General features: G+C 36.5%; 1 protein-coding gene across 1 annotated transcript in view; it reads right to left on the minus strand.

Annotated features, from left to right (window-relative positions):
- The window catches only part of LOC135195961 (dynein beta chain, ciliary-like), a 134093-nt gene that overhangs the window by 40638 nt on the left and 71755 nt on the right, over positions 1-21700 (minus strand). The window contains 3 exon segments of the mRNA XM_064222466.1: positions 14683-14871; positions 16173-16329; positions 17480-17679. Of these exon segments, the coding sequence (XP_064078536.1) occupies positions 14683-14871; positions 16173-16329; positions 17480-17679 (546 nt within the window).

The raw sequence follows: 21700 nt of genomic DNA on the forward strand, positions 1-21700 counted from the left end.
TCTTAGTTTTACCAGACCACTAAGCTGATTAACAACTCTCCTCGGGCCGGCCCGAAGGATTAGATATTTTTACGTGGCTAGGAACCAATTGGTCACCTAGCAACGGGACCTACAGCTTATTGTGGGATCCGAACCACACTTATTCGAGAAATGAATTTCTATCACCAGAAATAAATTCCTCTGCTTCCGCGTTAGCCAAGCCGGGAATCGAACTATGGACCACCGGATTGGCAGCCGAGCGCGAAAACGACTCGTCCAGCGAGGAACTATGATCAGTGTAAATAACTTGCCTAATCTAAACTTGTCTTTGCAACTATTCACAAGAAAAATGATAAATGAAAAAAAATGTCTACTTTAAACAATTTAATGATTCTAAAAAGGGAAACAAGTACTTACTTTGCAGACTAAAAACGTTGATAATGAATAACAAAGCGGACACGAAATTATAACTTCTTAATTTGTAATCAGCCTCAATGTTGGTGAATATAGACGCTTATATCTAAAATCTCCCAAAATTATTTTCACATAAAAATTTTGTCTTTATTGCCAACATTACATACGTTACATAACAAAATCATGAAAAGTTGAAGCAACATGTATGGTAATGAATAAGTAGGTAAAGCCTTACGTGCTGTATAATGTACTGATCAAATCATAATGAGCGGAAAAGTGGCAGTTGTCATCTGCCTCAAAAATACAATACAAGTACTCTGTCGGCAGTATAAATAATCTATCACCATTTCATTACGCGTAAATAAATAAAGTAACGTGATATGGGATTATATAATTCATTAAAACGTTGACGATTGCTTTCATATACGACTGGATCTTGTGGACCGTGTTATGGGAGTCATATCACTTTCTGGACCTTGAAATGACCAACTGATATACGATGCTCTCTTAAAAACACCGTTCAGGTATCTTCCTTCTTATGGAATACGGGCAGCTTATGACAATGATCATTTCCATGGTATTTAAATGACAAAAACTAGAATTCATTACTTCTAAAAGAAAGGCAATGATGGGAAGTCTGAGCATAAATCATTATCCAAAAAATGTACATTTGTCAATATTGATATGTTCACATACATACAAAAAAATGCTACACCATACAAAACGATGTCCACTAATAAAAAGCAGTTTTGTACACGCATCTAAGATAGCAACATCTAACAACAAACTGTACACATGCACACGACAGCAAACACAAACTGCCAATCATTCACTACGGCAGTACCAGAAAAGAAGAAAAAAGGAGAAAAAGATGAAGGGAAAGAAGGCTGGCATCTTAGAGACCGCCCAAATAGACGGGTCAGTCCCTACCCACGGCATCTTCACTTACAAACACAGGAAAACAATAATAATAATAAAATAACAAATGAAGGGCAGCTTCACAACTCAGGATGTTGTCACGACTCAGCTGCCTAACAACTAATGACAACTTCGATCAACTGTCGTCCCCTCAAATGGTCAACAGCTGGCAGCTGGAATCAGAAGGCAGGCAGCTGATCCTGACAACATCTGCCGAGTCAGTCTTCCGCTGCAGAGAGGGATAGACATGGCGAGCATCGGCGGTGTCTACGCTATTCAAAAATTAGACTTTCTGTTGCTTTTCTGCTGCACGCGACTGACCGCCCAGAGAAATGGTGGGCGGCCTTTCACTACTGTGGGATAACTGACTCAAGGGCTACGGTGTGGGTGGGCCAACTCTGCTGAGAGCTGACCCTTTCATCTACTCTTGGTTGACTCAGACTACAGAGTGAGCGGGTTCCAAACTACCGTGACACACGACCAAGGTAACAGAGGTACAGCCAGGGGGCAACCACTGGGTCTCTTCTACGCGAGGGACCTTAAGATTATTATTAATTAATAATAATTGTTTACTTTTCTCTAAGTTTATATTATAATTTGATCTACAGTCAGTTCTTGATTATTTATTTGTATGCTTTTTACACAAAGAGTACTTACAGTTACGGAATCGTTTGCCAGGTTTTGCAGCAGCGTTATTTGACTTTCAGAGACATTGCGCCCTGTGAATCTAACACAATGCTTATTCATTAACAATATTGTACGAGGTAGTTTCTTTGAACACAAATAATAGTAAACAAATTTTCCTTCTACATGCTCCATTTCCTTATTTTCCTTTATTTATTTGTTATTTTATTCCATTTTTGTTTTTAAAAGACACTTGAAAAGGCACTAGAATATTAGTGAATTAGTTATTGTATTTAAAATAAGTAATTTGATGTAGTAACGTAGTTAATTATACTACTATTAGTAGTTAATTAAGTAAATATTTTTCATACAAAAATTGACGTTGGTTTTACTGAATTGCTGTGGTTGAGACTGTTTTGGTTTGTAAATAGCAAGACTCTAAAGAATGTAATTCAGCTGCATCTTCAACTAACTTCTCGATATCCTCAGTTACTATCCGCGGTTCAGCTGATATCAGTGATGACGTTTCTTCAACAAATATACACACACAAAAACACGTTTACTGTATACATAATATGCACAGCTGAATGTTTGCATAATGACAGTTGTACTAACATAAAAATACCATCAAAACATAGATTTATTTTTGCTTCAAGAACCACATCAAACTTCTTTTCTAAGAGCATCATAATTTGGAGAACAGAGATAACAAGAAAATAAGACTAAATGAAATGCAAAGAATACTCCCTATTGTTCAAAAAGACTAAAACTATATTGTGCAAGAAAAATGTGACAAATATACAGTATCAGTAGACTTTGCAAGAACACTTTCTATTTCAATGACTTTGTTGTTCGTTGAGAACAGGGAAGACGATTTTAAACATGGTGACCAGTTTTCTGAGGGCCAAAATCTTAATGAAAAAATAATACAGTAAATCATGCAATTTCAGATGACAAGGGGACCCTTCCATAAAAAGTTCAGACTACGTAAAAAATAGTGAGTAATTAATCACAGAAGTTGATATTATTGAATTTTGTCATTAGTTATAAGAACACTAAAATTTTCTATCACGTTAATTTTATTGTGAAAGTAATCTGCATGCATAATTTGGATGTCATCAAGTGAATAAGGCAAAATGGTAAACATGGAAAAATATGGGTCCTGGCATATTTGAAAAGCTTAGATGACACACCTACTTTGGGAAATTTATGAAAATGTAAACTCGAGAATTTAAAATGAGAATTAGTCCTCAGCTACGCCATCAACAACAATAATAACAATAACAGTACCTTTATTTTCTAATCACCTGTTTAATAGAGGGTGACCCTACAGATGAACAAAGGTGAATTTATGCATACATAACACTTCCATAGTGTCAACTGCGCAACTTCACTGAAGGCTTATCAAAAGAAGGTTAACTGCCGTTTCACACAGTGTTACCAGCCACCTCTAGTTTGCGCGGAACTCCTTTTGCTTCCTGGATGTTAAAGGATTTCCATTCCGGTATGTCTGTCATGCCGTTGTTCCAGAATTTTCTGAGTTTCTCTTCCCTTCTTCTACCAAGAATTTCAGTTCAACAACAGCTGATGATATATATATATATATATATATATATAATATATATATATATATATATATATATATATATGTGTGTGTGTGTGTGTGTGTGTGTGTGTGTGTGTTTCGGAAGGTGTGGAGAACGACGGAACAAGTTCAGCAGACGTAAACATTATATAATATATATATATATATATATATAAATATATATATATATATATATATATATATATATATATATATAATATATATATATATATATGAATAACTTGATCACGAGGTATATAAAACGTGATGGCTATGTATAAATAAAGGTTTTTTTGCCACGAAGGAAAAAAAATGAAAAAGCTTTTTCATTTTTTTCCTTTAATTCCTTTCTAGTCTCCCCAGACGATGGAACCGCCCAGACAAACATATAATTCCACCTACATCAAAACTTTTACAACGTCGTACAGCCACACCGCATATTCAACGTCCGAACTGAATAAATATAAATCAGTTCAACAACAGTGATATATATATATATATATATATATATATATATATATATATATATGTGGTGTGTGTGTGTGTGTGTGTGTGTGTGTGTGTGTGTTTCGGAAGGTGTGGAGAACGACGGAACAAGTTCAGCAGACGTAAACATATATATATATATATATATATATATATATATATATATATATATATATATATATATATGAATAACTTGATCACGAGGTATATAAAAGTGATGCTATGTATAAATAAAGGTTTTTTTGCCACGAAGGAAAAAAAATGAAAAAGCTTTTTCATTTTTTTCCTTCGTGGCAAAAAAACCTTTATATATATATATATATATATATATATATATATATATATAATATAGATATATATATATATATATATATATATATATATATATATATATATATATATATATATATATATACAGGGTGGGCCAAAAGTAGCCTCACAGTTAAAACAGGTAATACGCAGTACATTTATTTTTATTAAACGCATAAAATTTTTCAGACATGAATAAGTGGCATATTTAAGAATGAGTGACATGAAAAGGATAAAAATAAGTAGCATGTATTAATGGCACAGTATTAATTTTCTATTGAAGAGTACTTTGAATGAGAAACAGTTCATGAAGTAACTGTGAGGCTACTTTTGGCCCACCCTGTATATATATATATATATATATATATATATATATATATATATATATATATATATATATATATATATATATATATATATGTGTGTGTTTGGAACGTGTGGAGAACGACGGAACAAGTTCCGTAGACGTAAACATACCTAACCTTTCCTAAAATGCCAGGTCCTGACCTAAGCAGAACTTGCCTACCTGACCTCACTTAGGGCGCCGTGCGCTGACCTGGCCGGGAACCGAACCTATTTTTTGTCAACAAAACTTACTAGTCATCTTATTTACATTCAACCACTAACAATTAGATCGACTACAGTAAGTAGGCATCTTTTGGTCTTGTTGTTTTACAACTTCCAATGTCATAGCTAAATAAATAATAAATATTTTTTGCGTGATTTTCCCCTTCTCGTATCGAATTTTATAAATATAATTAAATCAATTTATTGGATTTAATTGTATATTTATGACAGCCATATTTCAATTCTGGTAAGTTTTTCGTAATAAATCACAAACTAAATTAAAAGATGAAAATGAAAACTGAAACTGGAAACAAATCTTTCGTTAAAACTAACTATTTACTTTAGTTATTCCTACTTACATTTTTTCTCAACGAACTCATACTGATAAAAGAAAACGTATTTTTTGAACCAGGGGGGACTATAATAGGTAATACTGACGTAAAACGCATTCATGGTTTAAGAAAATCTCAACAAACCATCTCACGTTAGTGGCGGATTTGAGGGGTTTGGTTTTGGGGGCACCTGGTCACGTGTCCCCTATGGATATGAATAAAAGAGCATTGTTTTTGGTCAAAAAATCACTATTAGCGGCAAAGTTTGCTTAGTTAATGATTATGTCAACAACAAAAACAACAACTATCACTACTTTCTGTATATGTGTGCATATATATAAATATTGATATATGCACTGTATGTGTGTAAAAGTTACATGTATGTGTATGTATTATATATATATATATATATATATAATACACACACACATATACATACATACATACATATATATATATATATATATATATATATATATATATATATATATATATATATATATATATGAATCCTTAGTGCAAACATCCCCAATAAAAGATGTCTAGGTCAGCCACTGTCTTCCCTGTCAATTACATCGCAAAATTTGTAAACATTACTTTTACATCATTGAAATGCATTATCCATACATAAAATAATGATTAGCCTTAACAAAAATTAGTTAGATTGCAGTTAAAGATTAAGAAAATGGTCTGTGATTCATGTCTTACAAATAACCGTAATATAAAAGGAATATATGAAGTAGTAATATCGAGCAAAAAGCATGCCACTGATATACAACAAATATTATATGCATCCTGTCAAAACCTCAAAATCAGGTCGCTCAATATATATGAAAAAAAAAGGACCCATTTACATACACTGCAAGCAGCAAAACCAAGTCTACGCACAGAATGTTCTTCTTTACGCATGGTTTTTTTGCTTTTCTGCAACAACGATAGTCCACAAATAAAAAACTTCACGTTTAGATCTGCCGTCGTCCAGTACCGGGACAGCCTCTCTCACCAATGCCCCTTTTACAAGTAGCCATAATGCAGTGGTTTTGATCCAAGCTCCAAGACGGTCTGTCGTGTTCTTGGAGTAGTAATTTGTCGTCTCGACCATCTTTTATATTATCGTTATATTTTACGGCATAGGTAGCTTCACTAGTTATCAAAGGACTTTCTTATGATTCGGCGTTATATCACAAAAATGTTTTTGAACTACATCCAACTTCCCGAACTCTAGGTTATATTGTACTATAGTACTTTGGTACGAGATTTTGCTATAGTGTATTACACCCAGTGCCGTAAGCTATAAGAGTATCACGAATCACTAATTGTAAAGAATAAAGACACTTGTCCCTGTACAAAGAGGCAAAAACTCGATTAGCCAGAAATGGATACAAACACAACAGTTTTCCACCTATCTATCTATCTAATAATATACATTGTTGTTTATATCTAACGATCCACTCGGTTGTTAGCTGCCAGTTGACCGATTTATTTATGCAATGATCCACTCATCTCTCTCTCTCCCTCTCTCTCTCTCTCTCTCTCTCTCTCTCTCTCTCTCTCTCTCTCTCTCTCTCTCTCTCTCTCTCTATGGTAGTGGTACCTACAATAAATGTTTATGAGTGAGAGATATCTGAATGTATGGTGGAGTTGTAAAACGATAGACGCTTTGAATTATGGTAAAGCAACTGTTATACTTGTGGTTGGTTACCTTCTTCGTAATCCTCATTTGGACTCACGGTATCAGCAATATAGTACTTGTATTACGAAGGTGAAGGAGAGATGGCCACCACGGAACTTAACTGTCGGCATGGTTACAGAAATTCGTTTGTCACGCAACTTTTCAATTTTTTTAGCCATGAGAAAGCCGCCAATTACCTTCAGATTGGTTTGAACAGGTAACTGGTTATAGTTACCCTGTTACAAATAAAAAATTGAGCTTTTCTACCGGACATTCATTAGAGTTAAGGCCTTGATTATACGCTTACACATATTTTTACGTCATGCTTGTTTATCATACATATATATATATATATATATATATATATATATATATATATATATATATATATATATATATATATCTTTTCCCTCATACAGACCTTACTACCGTGTTGCCGCAGCATTGAGGATGAAAGTGAGGACAGTGCATTCGAATGTTGCTCGTAGGACTAGGCCATGGCCCGTCACACCACCAACACCTCCAGCACAGCCCTTCTTCAACAGTTTCTCTGTAGGAGCAATACGCCGGCACATTCACACAAAGTTTGCTGGCAAGCAGGTTTTTACTCTCGCATCCGTGAAAAAGCCAGCATCATCCCTGAAATTACCTCAAAGATTTCACTGTGGTGGCTACTCCACAAAATGGGAATCGAGCATAAGACCACTCAGCGTAAGATGAATGTCAGGAAGGAGTCGATTGAAATCGTGTAGTACTACAGTATACGCACCCTCCGGAACCTTCAAAGACACCGGGAAGAGGACAGGAAGGTAGTGTACATTGATGAAACATGAGCCACAACCAGGATGAGTCATAATGTTGAGTGAGTGGACACCACGCAGCCTAACACCAGTGCCACTTGCAGCCGTCAGGTGCCACCAGGAGATGGGGAACGTTTCGTGGTAGTGGCAGTTGGTACAGCCGATGGCTTCATTGAGGTCTCCTTCCTCTGTTTCCCTGCCAAAAAGAGCAGCGGCGATACCACGGGAAAATGAATGGGGAAATATTCCTACGGTGGCTAACGACACAGCTCCTGCTGCTCCTAGAGCAGCCAGTGGTATTGGTGATGGACAGTGCTCCATACCACAGCATACTGACTGAGGAGAGTCGTTGTCCTACCACTGCCACCTGGAAATCTGACCTCACTGAATGATTAGAGCACAGCAGGATTTCCTTCCTGCAGCATGCTACAAGGCCTGAGCTCCTCTACATATGCCTTCAAAACAGGCCAAAGCTTGAGTAGTACAAGGTGGATAATGCCATTCGGGAATGGGGTCATGAGATCGTCCGCCTGCCGTCCATTCATCCCGAGCTCAATGCAATCGAGCAGGTGTGGGGGCACATGAAACGATACGTACGCTCCTCACTCCAACGTTTCACCCGAGCTGACCTGCATGCCAGGATGGAGGAAGCCAGGCTCACTGTCACTGGTGAGGTGTGGGCAGGGGTAGTACATCGATCACGAGCTTTCGAGGACAGTTATCGTTCAACAAATAACATACATGACAGTATTGATCCTGTCATTATTAGCCTTGACAGTGACAGTGACGATGATGTTGATTTGTTCTCAGATAGCGACGAAGACTAAAAAAAAAAGTGACTGGGGATCAACTTTACTTTTTCTATCAGCCGAACATGATGACACTCCTCTTACTTAAGTCATCATCCTTCTCCTTTCCTTAACTTTCTCTGCTACTGTTTCTTTTTCCCAATTTCCAAAAAGCTAATTTTCAGTGCCTTTTTTTTAGTAGCATACGGGGGTGCCTTCAATAAGCACTATATTCATAAAATCTATTAGGATAGTATAGGAGGTTACCTCCAATAAACCTCAACTCGCCTGCAGCCCGACTCTGGTCTAAGGGCTGTGCTATCATCAGGGGCTGGTTGAATAAGAATAATAAAATAGAAAAAAATAATTAAAACAATACATATAGTATTATTCCTCACCCACATTCGAGTCCCCTTGTGGGGTTAGTGCCATCAGTGCACCTCAAGCAGTGCACAGTAGGCATTAAGAAAGAGTATTTGCAGCGGCCTCTCGGCCCTAGCTGCTTCCCTTTTAGCCCTTCTACATTGTTTCCGTTTTTTCCCCCCGATTGTTCCATCTTACTGTCCACCTTCAAACTTGTTTGCTTCTAAGCGCTGAATAACCTCGTAGTGTCAGTGCTTGGAGCAAGAGTAAGTCCAATATTCAAATAAATTCAATTCAGTCTCTCTCTCATATACATATTTACATATACATATACTTATGTTTAAACTGAAGTATGATTTCATTCTAAGTAAGTAAGTAAGTAAGTAAGTAAGTAAGTAAGTAAGTAAGTAAGTAAGTAAGTAAGAAGTAAGAAAGTAAATAAGAAACTAAGGACTTAAAAGCAAGTAAGGTAAACTAAGGACTTAAAAACAATGGAAGAAACTAATACTTTATAGCCAGCGGTAGGATTGTTGGCCTCATCCTTTCTTTGTCTCTGTACGTAAATCTATAAAGCAATGATATATAATATGATGGTGTACACTTGCACATTGATCAAATGCAGTATATTATGATTTATTATATAGATTACTATTGGGCAAACATTTTAGTTTTGGAGGGCATGGTGGCAAGAGGAAAAAAAAGGTTAAGCCTCTGTTTTAAGCAGCGCCTCACACAACCTACCTTACACAACCCTTTCCTTTTGCCATAGGTACGATGCGTGCGTCACTGCCCACATTTGAAAAGACTCACAGACAGACAGATAGACAAAGAGAGAGGGAGAGAGATGAGTGGATCAATGCATAAATAAATCAGTCAACTGGCAGCTAACAACCGAGTGGATCGTTAGATATATACACCAATGTAAACTATTATTAGATAGAAAAAATCGTACAAAATATGTTTAAACTGAAGTAACTTTGAGAGAGAAGAGAGAGAGAGAGAGAGAGAGAGAGAGAGAGAGAGAGAGAGAGAGAGAGAGAGAGATGAGCGGATCAGTGAATAGATAAATCAGTCAACTGGCAGCTAACAACTGAGTGGAACGTTAGATATATACAACAATGTATATTATTAGATATATAGATAGGTAGATAGATAGATAGATAGATAGAGTGATAGAAAAACTCATACAAAATAAGTTCAAACTGAAGGAACTTTCAGAGAGAGAGAGAGAGGGGAAGGTGAGGGAAGGAGGGGGTTGGCGGTGGAGGTGGAGGGAGAGGGTAGGCGGAGCTTTTTACTATTGTGTTTGTATCCATTTCTGGCTAATCGAGTTTTTGCCTCTATGTACAGGGACACGTGTCTTTATTCTTTACAATTAGTGATTCATGATACTCTTATAAATTACGGCACTGGGTGTAATACACTATAGCAGAATCTCGAACTGATACGAGTGTTCGTTGCACAATTATTGCCAAAAAACGTGCTTGCACTGTCTGTGAAACCCATAGCAGTGTGTACTTCATGAAACATGGAACCATACACCGGAAAAATGATAAACAAAGAGATTGGATATAAGGACAGTATAGAAAAGTTACTTACTAAGGAAAAAATTTATAATAATATAAGGCTGCTGAAACGCTGCATTACAAAGCTATCATATAGAAGGCGCCCTTAAGAATGAATTATGAAAACCACACACACACACACACACACACAAAAGCAACAGTAATGACAGTAAATATAATATCTAAGGAGATTTGTAAGACATTTGCTTTTTGTGTTCCTGATGGAATTATCAAGCTGACAAGATATGATAATATCCTTAAAGAGTTTGTCCTATTCTGATGCATAAACTGAAATTCTGTAAAATTCAAGGAAACGACAGTAAACTTTTCATCACGCATATCGATCGTACATACGAACATGCATAACAATAATAATAATAATAATTAAAAAATCCTCATAGTAGCACGAGTCTTCAAATGGAGAAACAAATCCACAGTTATGTAAATGTACATATATTTAAGTTTAAAAACAGCAAAGATAGCTTTCGGGAATCTGTACGGTTCCCCTTATCAATCTGACACGTTGATATAACTTTACAGCGAAGTAAACAAAGCAGGAGTCAAAAATTAAGTGACTCCTGCTTTGTTTACTTCGCTGTAAAGTTATATCAACGTGTCAGATTGATAAGGGGAACCGTACAGATTCCCGAAAGCTATCTTTGCTGTTTTTAAACTTAAATATATGTACATTTACATAACTGGATTTGTTTCTAATAACCAATAATAATAATAATAATAATAATAATAATAATAATAATAATAATAATAATAATAATAATAATAATAATAATAATAATAATAATAATAATAATACGTGGGAGCACTTCAATGCAGTAAGGAGGCATGAACACGCTGGAATGTATTAGATGCATTAGAGAGATTAAATAAAAAAAAAAATACCAAACAGGAAAAATCAAATTGATCTCCAATTATTAAAATACTAAAACAGTCAACTTGAAAACGTAACTTGTTTAGAACGAAGTTACAAAAAAAGAAGAGTCAGAAGATCAGAAAGAATATTTCTTTCAATAACCCGCATTACTCCTTTATACTACAACTATGTAAAAACATCGTGAGAGATGGAGACCTGCATATTGAGGATAAGAGGCATAAAACTGCCTTTGATAATACTGATAATTTTACACAGCTCATTTTAGATTAGGACTTACATTAGACCAATCTACAGTTTCTACTCTAGCCATAAGATGAACTATTTACATACAAGGCTATTCAGAATTGTATTTACATGTCAAAATACTTCCATGTGCCATGCTGTAGACCAAAGTGACTCAAAAAATCACAACAAATAAAAAGAAATGTTTGAGCATACATACTGTCAAATACTACTGTACAATATATGAATATTCCCAAACCATACTGTACAATCTCATACGATCTACTGAAATAAACCATAAACGAAACCAGGAAACAAAGGCTCATAATAGCAAGGATTCAACATTTTACGGTGAGTACTGCACAGTAATTAAGTGACTAGTGACAAATATTCCTTCAATACATAGTGAGATACTGTGTAGTTAAGAGAAAGCGACCCAGTGAAGACCCCTTTGACCAACCTCACGTGACCTTGATCTCTTGAGTAAATTCCTGTTAGGGTCATTCTCGACATCATACAACATTATCAATAGTAATTACGGGAGGAGAAGAGGGACGCCTGAGTGTCTTACGTCCATGCGACCCCGAACAAGAAAGAGGGAATACTGAGACTGGCATGGCCAAGGCCTACACTACTGACTGTATGACGAGGAAGACCATCAGCTGCTGCCGCTGCTGCTGTGGCAAGCTGCTCCTTCAGCTGGGTCGTCCACCTCACAAAACTCGTCAGTGTTTCAAAAATTTTCTGAGCTACTGTTAAAAAAGGCGGTGGGGGGAGGGTTTGGAGGTGGAAGGAACAGGGCTACAGGGAGCCGACGATGAGACCACAAGCAAGTTTTTGGCCGCACAAATACGTACCATCCAGACGTCCTTGTACTCCCTCTGGAGGGAGGACCATGAATCATAAGGAGCAGAGAGAACGCGTCAGTCTTAATCACGAATGACAGTCTCTAAAGGCATTCCCTTATCATAATAGGTCGCTAAACATTATAGCCATCAAGACATACAGCTGACTTACTAATTTGAATATTTGTAATATCATCATCATCATCATCATCATCTTCTTCTTCTTTTCCTTTTACCATTGAGCCAAACGATGTGGTGCGTGACCTTTGTAGTAGAGAGGACGTGGCATCACTTGTGTGTGGTTAAGTGCTCATGTCCGACCTTTTGGCTGTTAATCGTCAGTGTAACAGGAGGAGGAGGAGGTTCAGGAGGAGGAGGAGCAGGAGGAGGAGCAGGAGCAGGAGCAGGAGCAGGAGGAGGTGTAGGGATGAGGGGTTGGTGCAAAGGCTGTGACAATGGTGCGAATGTACTGGGGAGACCATGCTCAGCTTCTGGGACCAAACGCACCAGACCCTGAGTCTAAGCAATTCGTTTTTCATGGGAAGGGCAGCACAAGGATGCAAAGCGTATGAATGCTGATGTGAATAAGCCGTGAGGAAGCCTTGAATCACTAACTCTAATAGTCATTCCGTTATAAGTTAGTTCAAAATTCATCTGCATCACACACATGAGTTTGACCTACCATGGACTGAAGTGACAGATAGTGCATCAATGTTTGACAACACGAAAACAAGCTTGTTCCATAACATGAGCTCTGCTGTCTTGGTTGAGGTCTGTGGCCCACGCCGTGATATTTTACAGCTTTATGGAAAACTTGCAAAACTGATATCGTGGGGAGACAATGAAGGAGCCACCCAGAGGACAACTATTGGGGTGGCATTTCTGTGCATCTACAAATCAAAAATCAAATGAAAAATCTTTTTAATGTCAGTGGTACAGATTTCCATGGAGACATGCACGGACATGAGGCAGAAGTGCAGTCATGCAACATCGACACACTTCATGCGATGCAATGGGATGAGAGTTCGGTCGGCAGGCAAGGACAAAACACCATCCCCAGGAGTAGCAGCAAATAGGGAAGTGTCGATTCGTGGGTGGGGGTCAATTTTGAGGGAAGGGGATGGGAATAAGGGACATTGGGGGTGGGGGGGGGAACAGAATGAACAGTGTTAGTAGTACATTACGAGTGATACAAAAGAACCACGCTGGACGAGAAGGAGGGGGTGGTATTATTGCCCACCTCAAAAATCAGTGTGCCCTCCTCAAAACCAAGTCAGCCGGGGGAAAAATGATGTACTAAGAGTCAACGTGCAGCAGAGAAAGCTTTCAAGTGGACGCTCAACATAGGAAGCCATGAGGATTGTGAGGTCAGGAAGACAGAGAGAGAGAGAGAGAGAGAGAGAGAGAGAGAGAGAGAGAGAGAGAGATGGAAAATAATAGACAGGCAGATAGTTGGAGAAACAGAGCGAGAGTTCGAGGGAGAAAGAGAGGAGCGATTATTAAGGCATGCAAGGAGTCTCTGTAAAGGATACAACTACGTGTTGGTTCATATTTACAGGATAGGTCTCATGTTTGGTAAGGCTCTGTTCTGTACCAGTAAAGTTAAAAGATTTTCTATCTTTTGCAGTAACGCAAAGAAATTCCTATAAAAGACGCTTCTGTTTGTTTTGCCTAGAGCGAAACTGATGTGTTTTTATGGATGTGAATGATCTAGAAACTAAAGCTTTTTATGTTTTTGTGAATGTCTTTTGTCAGGATTTGGATCACATCGCAATCAATGAAAGAAAGCTGCGTTACCAAAACAGATCTCTTCGTCTTCCACGATTAAAGATAATAGTCACTCTTTGAGTTGCTCTATGATCCCACAGACGGTAAAGCCACAAACTTTGCCAGAGATATATTTGGGTAACCGTTTTTCTTCGTTTAAAATTTTGTTTTCATATAAAGAAAAACTATGAGTTATGTTAGCAATGAGGAGGAGTAGACAAGCCACTCTGCGTTATGTCGAATGAGGGAACATCTTTTCCTATAAGAAGCAAATCTCGCGGATCGTTTCTATGAACCTCACTAATATGCAACAGCTATAAATAATGCTTAATAATAGGAATATTAATAACGGCCAATGCTGAAAACAAAAGGCATTTTTAGAGGATTTGTGCACATCATATCTATCATCATTTGAAGCACAGCTATAACTAATTTAACCTTTACACCAACAAAAAAGAGAAACCAAAGATTATATATTCTCCTCTTTCACAAAGAAAATAAAAACTCACCCCGGACACAGAAATCAAGGACAACAAACTTCAGCGTTCTCTCACCTCATTCCTGACTGAAGAGACAATGTTTTCGACCTCGTCCTCAGGGAACAGGTCAGGGATTTCCCCTGAAGCCAACAGGTCATTGATGAGCACCAAAAACTTTTCGTCGGGAATGTGGGCGTCTGTCATCAGGAAGACTGTTCCTAAGTTCTTGAGTCCGGCTCGCAGGTATAAGTTTGCCAGGTCGCTCTAGATTTAGAAGAAGAAGAAGAAATGGGAATAATTATATGCATACTGTACGTGAATTTGAAAGTATGTACGTACATACAGGTTGAAGTTTCAACATTTTCCTTAACGCTTTGTACATTTAAAGAAAATGTTCTGTTTCCACTAGACTGTTCCTATTGATAATTTTCTCTGTCATCCTGTATTATGACGCGACGGTGATGCACGGCACAGTACAGGAGCGAAATCATAATCATAGAACGCCAGTTTTGGAGACTCACAATGATTCTGTAAGGAACTGCATGGTGATCTTTGCTCGTTTCATTCCAAACTAAACAATAATAAGCAAAAATGTCTAGATGTCAGAAATTTAAGATTATGAAGCTATCTTGAGCTGGTTCCAACGGACTCCGATGAATCGAAGACAGAAAATAAACAGGCAGGCGAAATTAGAAGCTTTAGCGCCGTAATGTTGTTTAAAAACGGAATTTTGTCTAGTCTTGGTAAAGACGAAACAAATATTGACAAATTCACAGAAATGAATCGTTACCAACTCCCCGCCCGAATCAAATCAAAGTACCGATTCCGAACAAAACAAACCGGTAATAATTAGAGAATCCACTTGTTCGAAATAAAGGTCTGCTTACTGCCCCTCAGTTCTTGTAACCTCAGCAAATATGAGATGAAGTACCTCTTATTTAAAACTGCTGGTGATCTTTGCTCGTTTCATTCCAAACTAAACAATAATAAGCAAAAATGTCTAGATGTCAGAAATTTAAGATTATGAAGCTATCTTGAGCTGGTTCCAACGGACTCCGATGAATCGAAGACAGAAAATAAACCAGGCGAATTAGAAGCTTTAGCGCCGTAATGTTGTTAAACGAATTTTGTCTAGTCATGGTAAAGCGAAACAAATATTGAAATTCACAGAATGATCTTACAAATCCGCCGAATCAAAATCAAAGTACCGATTCGAAAACCGGTAATAATTAGAGAATCCACTTGTTCGAAATAAAGGTCTGCTTACTGCCCCTCAGTTCTTGCAACCTAAGGAAATATGAGATGAAGTACCTCTTATTTAAAACAAAGGCTAAATAGTAAGAAAGTCCCTCTCTTCAAAACAATGGTCTCCCGGCTCATTTTCGGCTCAGGTTATCCGAAATCTTGAGAGATTTCTCCAGTTTTAAGACACCGGTGAAAGGATGCTTTTTCCTCTTCATGACACTTTGACTCAAAACTCATTCTCGGTCCCACGTAAAAGAAAAAAAAAAATTAAACAAAGATTTATTACGATCTTTCCTTGAAACCAAGGTCGCCTTACTCACCCTCAGCTCCTGTATTCCGTAGTCCTTGGTGAGAGTAATTTGGAACACCTCAAGACCAGAGATAAAGGCTGCCAGGCGCGCCAGCGACTGTTTTCCCGAGCCTCCTACCCCTACCAGGAGAGCGTTGCCTCTTGGACACTCTAAGATCCTGTTGATCCTGCAAACAAGACAAAGTGAAGGGGCATGCTTACAAAGGCTCTTGACATTGTATACAATGTCATTGTATACAAATATATATGTATGTATATATATATATATATATATATATATATATATATATATATATATATATATATATATATATAATGACAGCGGGCAGACAGCTATACATTCCAACAGGGGTTCCAGCAAGACAACAAACAGCTCACATGATCAATTTATTAAAGAGACGTTTCGTGCCCCAAGACATTGGCACATCCTCGTCTGGAATAAAAATTTAATCTTTTAAAAAACGGTAAAAAAAGTAAAAGGTACAATCCAAAAATATGAATGATTGACAGAAGCTTATAAGTATTAGAAGACTACCTATCAGTTCAGAGAAGAAGAGCAGAATGACTAGAAACGTGAGGACCGACCGAAACTACACTTCAGGACATCATATATATATATATATATATATATATATATTATATATATATATACATATATATATATTTTTTTATTTACACACACATATATATAAATACATTGTGTATATATTGGAAATTTTCAAAGTATAAAGGGTTTGTTTTGATAACTTCTGTTCCCTTCTTCAGTCCTACACAATATCTAAAGCATAACAATGGAGGGTGAACCGAGGGATGCTTATGCTAAAATCAAGTACCGTAGTTTCATCTTGTTATATTTGCTTACAACTGCAAACACTTGTAATATCTATTTACTGAGAAGCAATGAGAACTCTGAAGTTGTGACTTTCCTAACGTCGATTTACTCTGGAAATACTTCATGATCTCAAAAGCAGTTGTAATTGTCTTAACGTTACTCCAATTCTTACAAACACTGAAGATAAAACTCTCGTGATGAAAATATTGAAGCTAATATCAATAACATCTAAAAAGATACTAAAAACCAAAGGACACTGTTTAATATTGACTGTTCATGTTTATCTGCTACTTTTATAGGTTACTTTTCCCTCAATCACTTCAGGAATTTATAACCTTCAAGATTATGAAAACAACAATCTATGCTTTTTCCACGATAAATCACGTTGTTCTGCTTTGTTATGTGATCTGTCTAGACCGCGCCGCCACTAAGCAACCAGATGGACTTCTGTTCTTCATTTGGAACGCTGCCTGAAACCTACGAACCTGCAGATGTGAGCCATGGCATCTTCGAAAAGGACCAAGTTCATGGCAGCGTTCAGTTCGTTATACGTCGTCAGAGCGTCCAAGAGGATGGTGTTGAGGTCAGCCCAAGACATGATGGGCAGGTAGCGAGGCTCCCCGATGCCCCGAGCGAAGTGACAGAATACATTGGGCTGCGCCATGACCTCTGCTTCGTCCAGTTCCTGATGGAGGAAACCGTCAGAAACGCCTGGGCACAAATGTTTCAGATCTTAAGCGATTTCACGTACCTCTTCAATAAATCAGTGCTGATATTCTTGATCTACTGACTGCCATGTTTGTCTTGAAAGTCTTAAGAGTAATAAACGGTATTTAAAATCCTTGTTTGTCTTATAAGGCCTTACGAATAAGCAACAGTATGTCCAAAAGAATGTTCATTCTCGAATGTCAGTTATGAAATAAGAAGTCTACAAGGCGCCATATGATTACGAATTTTTTCAGCTGTCCAAACTGAAAGTTTTATTAATAATCTTCTCTCGTTCAATTCATTAATGAAAGGTTTATAAATCTAAGGAATTACATCCTCAAAGATCTTGAACAGTATCAAAATTCTAAAAATAAAAGAAGCTTAATTACTAAATATATATCACATTACTTATACAATGTCCATCACTGAGCTATAAAGAAAATAATTAGATTAATTGATTTACTAATTACACGGACAATTCGTTTATATATTAGGCAAACTTTCTTTGAAAAGCCTATTTACATTCAAGAGGGCACACATAAATGAGTTATAAGAATTATACATTATTTACAGTCCTTTTTACACAGCTTTAAGTAATGCCTGGGGTGATAGATGAAGACTTATTTTTAAGATTACAGGAGAGAACATGAATTCTTATGATGCTTCGCTAGAACTGGTTTATTTACAAGGAAAATAACTGCACTGTGAATAAACATACGACGTTAAAACAAAGTGTCGTCTTTGTCCTTCGTAGAATGATGATAATTAAGTTCTAACGTCTGAGGTATGAAAGATTTAATGAAGATTAAAAATCACAACATTCTGATGTTTAAATATATTGAAATCTATACTGAATGTTCACGAGAACTTGCTCAGCTCTCTTTATTTGAATATATCTAGACAACAAAATTTTGGATTTTTTTCTTCATTTATAATAAGAATAACATTAACAACAATAGTAGTAGTAGTAGTAGTAATGGAAATGACCGGCCAGGCATTCAAGACAGCATCAGAAGAAGGAAAGGAAGTTCCTTTACGTCAATAGGAAGTTAAAAGAGTAACGTTACGGTGTGACGTCAACTGGCGCCGTTCTGTAATAAAAAAAAGAAATAAATAAAAAAATAAAAAAATAAAGCAACACGGCAACGTGACAACACTCAATAAGCGACGCGCAAAAGGAAATAACAGCACTTCCAGTCGTACAGTAGTTACCTGCACCGTTAGGTCGTTTGTCACTTCAACACAAACATACACACTTTGTAAGAGATAGCATGAAATATTATATATATATATATATATATATATATATATATATATATATATGTATATACTTATGTGTACTTATGTGATTAAATTTTAAATTTTAATTTAAATTTAATATATATATATACATATTATATATATATATTATATATAATATATATATATATATATAATATATAATATATATATATATATATTATTATATATTATATATATATAAAATCTTCAAACACAGACATTAATTCCAATAAACAGATACATGCTATCTACTAAAAATAAACTCAAACACATCACGGAAATAAAAGGTCATCATGGCTAACGTTCTTGGTTTTTAATTTAATACAAAGGTCATGGCACAGTCCGTTGACCCTTAGCACAATGAATAGATTACTCAGGAAAGTAATTAACTACGGGTAGTTAGTTCATGCACACTCCTACGTTTATGTCCGGTATTTCTAAAGGTTTTATAGCTGACGCAATTTTAGCAAACGCAAAAGGAAGTTAATAATATCATTTGATTCCAATCAGTTTTTCTTTTTTTTATTTACTCTTCGCACGGTTACGATCCCATTCTTTACCTCTCTCTAAGATGGTCGGAGTTATATACCTGAACTTAACGTTTTTTTTTATACTTCGTAAGGTTACGATCCCATTTTTAACCTCTCTCTAAAATGGTCGGAGTTATATACCTGAACTTAACTTTTATTATCCCATTCTTAACCTCTCTCTAAGATAGTCGGAGTTATATACCTGAACTTAATTTTGTTTTTTTTACGAAGTGAATTAGAATTTCAAAGATAACAGCAAAAAACAAGGTATTAAGGTAAATACGAAATCTCATTTATGTTTCATCAACGGAAATCTGGGATGTTGCCAGTAGCAGTTAGCTTTTAACTGGTCAATAGTTACCTGAGGGACATTCGTGGCTCGTAGCCTTTTGATAGCCATTAAAAATTTCTTAACCAAGTGCCTAAAATTAATTCAGTCATCTAGTAAAAGTCAGTGTCAGTTAAGTACGATTACGCACTAGCGGTCATATCTGATGCGTAGGTGTAAAATATGCAATAATTTATTTTAAAGTTAGTTAGTTGTAAAAGGAAATTCTAAACACAAATTTAGAATGATTGGTCCAACTGGGATGAAACAGCGTCTGGTCTCAGGCACTGGACTAATCAGTGTTAAGTCGGTCATTATACGAGTCGAAGTCCAATCATTTCCCCGCCCTATTGTGAATTCTAGCCTTCGTTTGAACGCTTATAAATGATGGAGTCTTGGTCACGAAGTCTGGGCAAAGATTTGGGCTCCCTCACTCGAAGGAAATATGCATGTGGTGCCAAAATACCAGCTAAATAGGGATATCGAATCAGGCAAACCTGACATTCACAAGATCTTTACTTAGCTCAAATCTCAATGGTTTCAATATTTTTTACGGTGTTGGAATCATTATGAAGCCATTTGCTCATTTATTTCTATACACATTCATTACCCAAAGTGCTTTAACTAACTATGGGATGGCCTGACATGCTTTGTAGGATTTCAAGTACAGGGTAATGTCCAACTACGTCTACGAAGTGTCAACAAACATGTCAACAAACATTCACAAATCTGACCCTGGAAAACAATCCAAGTAAGGTTAGTGGAACGGCCTTAAGAAAGGATTTTAGGATGAAACTATCACCAAATCAACTCGTTTAGATACACTTATGGTAAAATACGTGTTGTCAGACAAAACTAAAGAAGCACAGACATGTCTATCACATTAAATCATGCTGACATCTAAGGAATGCTGTTCAGTCAATTCCTTGGCAACGTGAACACCATCAGTTTTAAAACATTGAAAGCAATACCAGTTTAAACACTCCTGCAGGGTGAGATGACCTCGGTGTGTTTTTTTTTCGGCAAACAGTTTTTAGTTGCTGCCAGCGGTCTAAGGAACCATACTTCGAACTTTCGTCGATTATATCTTCCGTCGATTATATCTTTTGAGTCAAAATAATAGTTATTTCGACTTGAAAAGCAAAAGCTCTTAACATTTTAAAATATTCCAGATCCTTTAAAGCTCTTGGTTTCTTCAGGGCCTTAAGATGAACAAATTTAAACATTTTTGTTTCTTGAAAACATCCAAATTTGATTAAGTTTTCTTCAAATAATTTATTGGCTAGTTACTCGAATGATGCTTACGTAAGTTGGGATAACTGTAACCTTGAGGAATTGGCTGTATAAGGAGTTTGAAATATGGAAACTATATTTGCCTATATGAAAGTAGTGTACATAGAACAAATATTTAGGAAATGCATGGGGGTACGTGAATAAACGCTATTGGAAGTCTTAACACAGTGGGAACAGTGTAGGCTTTTACATGGAAATTGTGACTTACTAATACACACGTACCTTTAAAATTAACTAACATAAGTTTTATACCATAATTACCGTACAATTTGACCTGGGATCCAATTTAACAATTAATCTTTGGTGCTCAATTTTATCTGTACTTTATTTTTATTTTAACGAATCGGTATAATGGTTGCTGAATTGGAAGAAGGACGATGTCAAACATTCGATCCCTTGAGGTAGAAAAGTTGCAGGCGCACCATGATCCGTAATTCGAGAAGAAACCATTTCTTGAATATCCTTTTGACTTTCTGTCATTCTCCGGAATAGAAGTAAAAGAGCTAAATATCTCATCATTTGAAACACGAGGCAAGACCTCACTGGCGTTACTTTCGTTTTGTGTA

The sequence above is a fragment of the Macrobrachium nipponense genome, chromosome 23 (genome assembly GCF_015104395.2).
Source record: "Macrobrachium nipponense isolate FS-2020 chromosome 23, ASM1510439v2, whole genome shotgun sequence".
NCBI classification, from domain to species: domain Eukaryota; kingdom Metazoa; phylum Arthropoda; class Malacostraca; order Decapoda; family Palaemonidae; genus Macrobrachium; species Macrobrachium nipponense.